We start from the raw sequence: 9,824 nt of genomic DNA, 5'->3' as shown, positions 1-9,824 counted from the left end.
ACCTACGCTCGGTTCGCAATAAACAACTGCACCTCCCAGTCGTGAACTATTTCAACTCCCCCGCCCATTCCTCAGACGACATGTCCATCCTGGGCCTCCTGCAGTGCCACAACGATGCCACCGAAGGTTGCAGGAACAGCAACTCATATTCCGCTTGGGAACCCTGCAGCCCAATGGTATCAATGTGGATTTCACAAGTTTCAAAATCTCCCCTCCCCCTACCGCATCCCAAAACCAGTCCAGCTCGTCCCTGCCTCCCTAACCTGTTCTTCCTCCCACCTATCCCCTCCTCCCACCTCAAGCCGCACCTCCATCTCCTACCGACTAACCTCATCCCGCCCCCTTGACCTGTCCGTCCTCCCTGGACTGACCTATCCCCTCCCTAACTCCCCACCTACACTCACCTTTACTGGCCCCATCCCCGCCTCTTCGACCTGTTTGTTTCCTCTCCACCTATCTCTCCTCTATCCATCTTCTATCCGCCTCCCACTCTCTCCCTATTTATTTCAGAACCCCCTTCCCCTCCGCCTTTTCTGATGAAGGGTCTAGGCCCGAAACGTCAGCCTTCCTGCTCCTATGATGCTGCTTGGCCTGCTGTGTTCATCCAGCCCTGCACCTTGTTGTGCTAAATTACAGACAGTTTCTGTCAGTGAGGCTCTCGCTTAGGGTCCTGCATCCCATTGAGTGAAATTGTATCAATGTCAGTTCATATGATAACAGGATTCTAATCCAATTGTTCAAAGGCTTGAAAAACAAATCAAAAATCAAGAATTTGCTTTAACAAGTAATCAAATCAAATTTCTAAGATTCACTGCTATTTTAAGGCTCATGTGATAACACATTCCTTACATAGTGATTCCTTATGTAGTAAATCAAAGCGCACATTATATTCAAATCTGCGCATGTAGATTATTGTATATGTTTTTCTTCAATACTGAGGTTTCTTTATACAAATGCAGATAATTAAAAGAAGAAAAGATTCAGAGTACTAATCTTTCTCTTGGATACTTTTGGGTGTTGTTTTGTCCGTTATTTGTTGAGACGGTTCTTGTAGCAGGCCAGTAACAGAGAAAATCCAAAGTGGTTTTACATAACCTTTGTGTAAAATTGCGAAGGTTAAATGATCAAAAACGCACAAGTCTGCCTACCTTTGTAGATCCCAAACAGTGAATTCTATCACTGGAAAAGCTCAGGGGCAGAGAATGCCTGGGGTACTCTGCTGTGTTCTTTGGCTGAAGTTTCTTGAGAACGTCCACATATGTAATTGGGAAGATTCCTTGGCGATTTGTCCCAGGAATCCGTCCTTCGTACCAGTTTTGATCGACTCGCCTGACAAGAATGACCCTTTCACCCTAAAGAAAGCAGATATTTCAGTTGTATAGTCATTGGCCTATAATCAAGAAAGTTTTGACAGATTTCTGTTCATATTCCCTCAGAACCTGCTCATATCATTTGACTCCCATTTAAGATAAAATCTTACTGATGCTAAAATCCAGCCCAATAATTAGCATGACGCCTCACTGGGTTCAAATGTCCACCTGAAAGAATGACTGCTTGCCAAAAGAGATGGTAACCATTTTTGAATTTCCTTCACAAACAAAATCTGAAATTGCTGGAAAACCTCAGCAGGTCTAGCAGCATCTGTGGAGAGAAATCAAAGTTAATGTTTCAGGTCCAGTGACCATTCTCCAGAACTGAATCTCCTTATCTCCACAGCCAGCAGAGTGGGATGTGGGTGTCACTGGCTGGACAGCATTTATTGAGCAACCCTAGTTACACAAGATGATGTTGAGGTGTCTTCTTGAAACACTGCAGCCCATTCTGTGTAGATGGAGCCATAATACCATCAGGGAGGGAGTTCCAGGATTTGATCCGGTGACAGTGAAGGAACAGTGATATATTTCCGAGTGTGGATGGTGAGCGACTTGGTAGCGGTGTTCTCATGTATTTGCTGCCCTTGTCCTTCTAGATGGCGATGGTTGTGGATTTGGAAGGTGCTGCCTTCAGCAACTGAATTTCTGCAGTGCATCTGGTGGGTGGTACACGCTGCTGCTATTGAGTATCAGTGGTGGAGGAAGCGAATGTTTGTGGATGTGGTCCAATCAAGAGGGCTGCTTTGTCCTGGGATAGTGTCAAGCTCCTTGGGTATTTTTGGAGCTGCACTCATCCAGGCAAATGGGGAGTATTCCATCATACTCCTGACTTGTGCCTTGTAGATGGCGGACAGACTTTGGGGAGAAAGGAGTGGGGAGTTACTCACTGCAAGATTCCTAGTCTCTGACTGGTTCCTGTAGCCACTATATTTATATGGCCAGTCCAATTCAAATTCTGGACAATGGTAACCCCCAGGATGTTGATAGTGAGGGATTCTGTGATGGTGATGTCATTGGATATCAAGGGGAACATTTGTTGGACATGTTCATTGCCTTGCACTTGTGTGGCACGAATATTACCTGCCACTTTTCAGCCCAGGCCTGGATATTGTCCAGGTCTTGCTGCATTTGGACATGGACAGTTTCAGCATCTGAGGAACATGGTGCAGTCGTTGTTGAATTTCGCTGTTTTGTCCGTGTCTGAACCAAGGCTGTAATGGGGTCAGGAGCTGTAAGATATGTTGGCATACCGCTTCCACACGAGCATGCATTATAAAAAGCTTACGTGCATATTACTGCCTGCCTACCAGGGACTGTAAAGGCAAAACCTTACTAGGGCACATAATCAACATCATGCATTCCTATCCTAGGAATCCGATCTTATCAGTGCAATAGAGCATGTAATGCTATACTACAGTGATGTAAACTTTACGCAAGGAATAAAACTGTAAGAGATTATATTCATTGATTCCCACAGTTATTGGATCCTTTCCAAATTAGACTCCCCTGCTCCGTCCTTCTCAGTTTCTTTCCAAGCTATATACAAGAGGAGAACTATCATTCAACATAACTACTGAGTAACATACAACATAAAAACTGAGAGAAAAAGACCTCTCTTAGAGTCTGTCTAAGATAATGAGTGTACACTTTGATGTGTTCAACCAGTGCATAAATGCATTCAGGACTGCATCAGCACCAAACCAACAGTTCTTAACAATTGTGGATAGCTAACTAGAAAGGAAGCTCATCTAACAAAGTTTTGAATCCTGTTTTCAGATGGTAAATTGGCAACATTCACAAGAAAAATGGGGAAAGAGAATGAACTTCAGTTGGCAGAGGTAGCTACTCTTCCTGTCAGTTGGCTCCTATCAGAGCAATGTGTCTTCAGGAGCTAAGAACATACAGACATACGATGAAGGAACAAGAGGAGGCCACTCAGCCCTTTGAGCCTGCTCTGCCATTTGGTAAGATCATGGCTGATCTGATTTTAACTTCAACTCTACGTTCCTGCATACCTCTGATAATCTTTCATCTCCTCGGTAATCACAAATCTACCTACCTCGGCCCTAAAAATATTTAACAATTCTGTATCCACTGCCTTTTGAGGAAGAGGATTTCAAAGGCTCACAACCCTCTGAGTGAATGCTTTCTCCTGCTTATCTCAGTTTTAAATTGGCAACCCTTTATTTTTAAATTATTATCCCTTGTTCCAGACTCTACCACAAGATGAAACATCCTTTGACATCCACCCAGCCAAGTCTCGTCAGGACCTTATATGCTTCAATTCAGTCACCTCTGACTCTTCTAAGCTCCACAGGATACAGAGCTAATCTGACCAACCTTTCCTCATGAGGCAATCTACTCATTCCAGGTACTAGTCTAGTAAATCTCAGAACTGCTTCCAATGCATTAACATCCTTCCATAAGTATAGTGACAGTACTGTATACAGTGCACATGATACAGTCTCACTAATGCCCTATATAACTGAAGCATCGCCTCCCTACTCATGCATTCAATTCACTTCACATTTAAAAATTACATTCCATTAGCTTTCCTGATTCCTTGCTGCACCTCCAGACTAAACTTGCCATTTATGTACTAGGGTAGCCAGATCTCTCTCCTAATCTGAGAATTCTGCAACACCTCATTAGGCAGCATGGTGGCCCAATGGTTAGTACTGCTATCTCACAGCACCAGGGTTCTGGGATCAATCCCAGCCTCGGGTGACTGTCTGTGTGAAGTTTGCACGTACTCCCTGTGTCTGTGGGGGTTTTCCCTGGGTGCTCCAGTTTCGTCCCAAAGATGTGCAGGTTAGGTGGATTGGCCATGGGAAATGTGGTGTTACAGGGATGGGGTGAGTCTGGGTGAAATGCTCTTCAGAGGGTTGGTATGGACTAAATGGCCTGCTTCCATGCTGTAGGGATTCTATGATTTAGACATTTTTTTTTATTCATTATGCCAAATGGGCAACTACACACTTTCCCACATGATATTCCATTTTCCAGATCTTCGCCCATTCACTTAACCTATCTAGATCCTTTTGTAGGCTTGTTGCATCCTCTTCACAATTCACTTTCCAAGCAATCTTTTTGTCATTAGCAAATTTAGCTATCATACCTTGAGTCACCTCATCCAAATCATTGGTTAGCTAACAGGAAGTGGAGAGTGGAAATAAACATGTCTTTTTTAAGGATGCCGGGGGTGAGGGGTCAGTGCTGAGATGTTAACTCTTTTCGTTTTTAAACGTCTGAAGAATCTTTTCCTGTCTGTTTTTCTGTTTTTGATTGACTTCCTTTTATACTCTAATTTTTGTCTCCTTATTAATTTTTTTGTAATTATTTGCTGGTTTTTACATTCTGTTCAATCTTTTGACCTGCCACCAATCTTTTCAAATGTATGCCTTTTCTTTGGCATTTGATAATGCTTTGACTTTTTTAACTAACCATGGATGGTGAGCTCATCCCTTACAATTTTCCTTATTCGTTGAAATGTATCAATGCTGTGCTTTCTGGAAAATTCTCCTAAAATGCTTGCCACTACATTTCAATTCACCTACCACTTAGCCTAAATTGCCAGTTCACTTTTGCTACCTCTGCTTTCATGTCCTCATAACTGCCATTGTTTAAACTCAAAAATAGTTGTCTTGGACACACACTTCTCTCTTAAACTGTATGCAAAATTCAAAATATTATAGAGTCACTTCTACCTATTACACAATGAGGTCAGTAATTAATACTAACTCACCAGTCAAAATCCAGGATAGTAATGCCTGCTCTCTGTTGGTGTGATAACATGCTGGTCTAAGAAACTGTCCTGAAAACATTCAATGAATTTGTTATCGAGATGACTTCCCATCTGATTTCTCCAGTCTATATGTAGGTTAAAATCCCCCATGATAACTGCTGTACTGTTTTGAAAAGCTCCCATTATTTCTCCCTTGATACTCTGTCCTGCCATGTGTTTACTGTTTGGGGTCTGTACACAACTCACACAAGTGAGCTCTTACCTTTATCATTCGTCATCACTCCCCAAACTGCTTCTATACCCTGGTGTCTTGAATTTAAGTCATTCCCCCCTCTCCAGTGCTAATAACACTTTTAATTCACAGAGTCACTCCTTCATCATTTCCCAGCTTTTTGTCCTTCCTACATGTCACATATCCTTCAATATTCAGGTCCCAATCTGGGTCATCCTGCAGCCATGTCTCAGTAATGGCCATTAGATCATACTTACTTGTCTCATTTTATATTGCTAGTTCATCCATTTCATTCTGAATGATACGTGCTTTCAAATGTAGTGTCTTAAGTTTTGTCCTTTTCTCATTCTTGTAACCTTCCATCTTTTATTATTCTTGTAACCTTCCATCTTGTCTACTGATTTGCTCTTAGATCTGCATTCTCTATCCATTCCTGTCATTGTCAGTTTATGATTTCCTACATTAACTCCTTCCTTTGTTGCATTTTCTTCACTCTGATTCACCACAAAAAAATGCATAAAATTACCTTCTTTAGTGAGAGCTCCACGTTGGTATCTGCATTAAAATTATACTTTGCAATAGCTTCCCCAAAATCTCGGGCCTCAGCTGGGGGAGGCGGTCTCACTGGCTGTGTCTTTTCAGTTGGTGGCAACTTCTGCAAAAAAATTAAACTTTCTTCACCAATTTATAATGTGTTTACAAGAAACGCAACATAAATGGTTCGGCATAATGCACCAACACAATAGATGAAAAGTTACAGACCTCAACATACGAAATGGGGAATATGCCAACTGCTCCATGGTGTTCACCTTCAAACCAATTTTGATCTATTTGTCTAATAATGTAGACAATGCTCCCTTTCTTGAATGGTAATTCCCTGTAGGTAAACATTTCAAAATACGTCTTATATAACGGTCACAAACCATACTGCAAGTCTGTCACATAACATCCTAAACAATTTTCTATATATTTCTAAAATAATGCGCATCAACATGGATCAATTATTAGCACTCTTGCCTCTGAGTAACAAGGCTCTAGGTTCAAGGCAAACTCCAAGGTTCGAGAACAAAAATATATCCTGACAGTCCAGTGTAGTGCTGAGGGACTGCCAGTGGTGGTCTTTCACATCATGTGTCACACTGAGACATTGTTTCCCTAATCAGGTGGATGTCAATAATCCCATGGATTATTCTAAGAAAGAGCTACATTTTTGAAAGTACCTCACTGGTTGCAAGGCATTTTGAAGTCTGGTGGTTGTGTGATAAATTACAGCAACATGGCGACAGTGTAAGACGCTCCAGCCAGAGATCCACTGTTTGCCAGACTCTCTTCCTTTCTCTTTCTTTTCTCCCATTTTGCTGCAGGTTTTTCCTCCCCCACCCCAAATTTTAGCTTCTTAAACTACCCTACCCGGAGGGAATGGAGAACGGAATCTGAGACCAGCCCAGCGGGGGAGACGAGTCAGAGACCAGGGCAGCTCGGGAAGCAAGTCGCAGCCGGAGCCCAGACTGGGAGCAGACCAAACCCGGGCTGACCTGGGAGGCAAGTCCTGGAAGTGAACCACGCCTGGAGCCCCGAGTGGGATGCACAGCGATCATGGGCTGAGTCCTGGAAGTAAGTCCCGGCCACAGCTTAGTGAGGGGAGCAGAGCGAGCGTGGGCTGAATCCCGGAAGTGAGTTATGGCCGGAGCCCGGAACGGGGAGCAGAGCGATTGTGGGCTGAGTCCCAGAAGCGAGTTGTAGGTGGAGCCCAGAGTGGGAGCAGAGCAAGCGCAGGCTGGCTGGGAGGACGAGTCCTGGAGGGGAGTCCTAGACAGAGGCCTGTCAGAAATAAAAGGACTATAACTTGAGTACTTTAAGGATAATTTTTATTATCATTCTGGACATTTTAAACTCTGTATTCCCATGCTAGTCTTCTTTTTACTATTTAATCCTGTAACAAAACTTTAAGTATTTGTACCTAGATACCCTGTACCTAAGGTGGCGCCAAAAGGTGACATTACAAACTTTTCATTGCACTCATTCAAGTGCACATAACCATAGAGGCCATTCTATTCTATAAATGCAATTCTTTCTTTCTTTCTAGTCAGCATGTGCAAAAGAAGTGACAGATGTGGATCTTTGCTGATGGTTGCAAAATGTTAGCACCATTCATGATTCCTCAGATACTGATTCAGTCAGTGTCCATATGCAGCAAGACCTGAGGCTTGGGCTGAAAAGTGGCAAGTAACATTCATGCCACAGAACTGCCACATGATGACTACCATCATCTAATGATTGATGATTGCCTTTGGTTTTCAATGCCATTACCATCGCAGAATCACTTCCTATCAGCATCCTGAGGTTGCTTTACACCAGAAACTGAATGGACAGCCACGTAGATACTACGGTGACAAGAGCAGATGTGAGCCTAGGAATTCCAAAGCGAGCAGCTCACCTCCTGAGCCTCCAAAGCCTATCGACCAGCTACAAGAACAAATTCAGGATTGTGATTAAATCCACACCCCAGCCACTGTCTTCAAAATTCAAGCCATTTGCCACTGATGCTCTGGAGCTGCATTATGTACCATCTACAAAATTAACTTCAGTCACTCACCAATGATCCTAAGACAGCAACTTCCAAACCAGGTTTTTTGCCATTTCAAGGAACAAGGGCAGCAGATACACAAGAACACCACAACCTGCAAGTTCCTTCCAAGCCGCACACCATCTGATCTATATTAATAAATCTTTGCTGTTGATCAAATTCCTGGAACTCCCTCCCAAACAGCACAATGGATGTATTTACCCTCATTGATTGTAGCGGCTCAAGAAGGCAGTCCAGGGTCACCTTCCTAAGGGCAACAGAGGCTTACCCAGCCAGCAACGCCCTTATGCCATGAATGAATAAAACAAAACTGCAGTATAACCTGCAGTGGTCTGTGAAATACTGAAATAGACTTTTGGTAAGGCGCACAGCGTCACTAGATTACTCCTATCCATGAAAGAGACCAGATAGAGTATCAGTTGCAAATCTTACCAGAAAGTCACCATGTCTGATCCATGATACTGCAATGAAGTGTCAGAAGTTGTAGTGAAGCTATAAGCCACACTTTCTGTTCTGTGCTCACTAACAGAAACCTTGTCTACACAATGTCCTGCCTAAAATGCCTGGAAAATAGCTGCTTTCAGTGTGAGTGCCTCTTGGAAGAGGTCACATAACTCCAACAGAAGAGGAAAGACATTTGTGCAAAGACATGATTGCATTTTAATCTAGACAGTCCCTGTTTCACAATAAACAACAAAAAACTAACTTGCATATAGCCTTTGTAACTGTGATTTACTAAGTTACCCAATATACACATAAACATTAGCAGTGTGTTATTCTTGTCAGTCTTGGTACATACAGACTTAAATCATGCTGGTCTCTTAAGGTACTTGTCCACATTGTGTTGGCTGTTCACCTGGATGATGTCCCCCCTCTGGAAGTGTTATGGCACTTGCTTTAGCTGCATTTCCTTTGTCTAATTGCTTTGGACTACTAGGTCTGATGGTTGATCTGTGGCTGTGGAAGTAGTGAACTCCTATCTTCCTGATCAGCTGTCTGCAGTGGACAGACAGTATCTCTAGTTTTGAGTATGTGCCTGTGGTCGTAACAGCATATCTAGTCATTTATTTCAACCAGCGCAGGTTCAAAATTGCCACTTCAGCTGTTGAAAGCACTGAAGGAATGTACCCTGATTAGCTCTCCAAAGCTGAACTCTGGCTATGGTTTAGCATCTTAAAATGAAATTTGGCTCTCTGCTTTTTCACCATGATAGTGTAACTTACACCTGTCACAACTTCTGAATTCAGTAGCATTTTTGCCTTTGGAAGAGTGGGTGCAGTGTAACATTAATTTTGGTCAGGAAGTGGCCAGGTGCTTGACTTCACACGTCGTTAATACTAGCCTTTTCTTGTTTAGTTTTAGGTTCACCTTGTGAGCTCTGTCTAGCAGTTGCATGAAATTGGGATTGTGGTGAGCAATAGATTCTCCGTTGGGTCTTCACATCCATAAGCGAGTAGATCATCCACCACAGCTTCCATGCCAAGAAGATCTCTAGCTATTTCAAATTGTCTGTGTTTGTATTTTTCTGGAGCCATGGATATGCCAAATGGCATTCGTCGGTACAGAATGTAGATAGAAAGCTGCCACTTTCATTCAGCTTCACTTGCCAGTAATCATACGTTGCATTTCAGGTGGTGAAGGTTTAATTGTTGGAATTGGAAGTGAGATTTTTTTTATTTCAGAACTCTGTTTTGATCATTTGGGTTATGCATACCCTCAGCTTTTCAAGTGGTTTCACTGCCACCATGCAGCCAATCAATTTGGTAGCAATTGCTATTTCTTTGATTAGTCCCCTCTTTTTCCAGCTCCATGACCTCTTCTTTCAGGTTTGCCTTAAGCATAAAAACCAAAAGAACTGCAGATGCTGTAAATCAGGAACAAAAACAA

General features: G+C 42.8%; 1 protein-coding gene across 1 annotated transcript in view; it reads right to left on the bottom strand.

Moving 5' to 3' along the window:
* The window catches only part of sorbs2b (sorbin and SH3 domain containing 2b), a 146,081-nt gene that overhangs the window by 43,376 nt on the left and 92,881 nt on the right, over positions 1–9,824 (bottom strand). The window contains exons 15-17 of the mRNA XM_048593904.1: positions 6,113–6,227; positions 5,877–6,005; positions 1,149–1,352 (exon numbers count right to left, since the gene is read on the bottom strand). Coding sequence (XP_048449861.1) covers positions 1,149–1,352; positions 5,877–6,005; positions 6,113–6,227 — 448 coding nt within the window. The remainder of the gene's footprint in view (positions 1–1,148; positions 1,353–5,876; positions 6,006–6,112; positions 6,228–9,824) is intronic.

The sequence above is a fragment of the Rhincodon typus genome, chromosome 3 (genome assembly GCF_021869965.1).
Source record: "Rhincodon typus isolate 14 chromosome 3, sRhiTyp1.1, whole genome shotgun sequence".
NCBI classification, from domain to species: domain Eukaryota; kingdom Metazoa; phylum Chordata; class Chondrichthyes; order Orectolobiformes; family Rhincodontidae; genus Rhincodon; species Rhincodon typus.
This window is presented reverse-complemented; position numbering and strand designations above follow the sequence as displayed.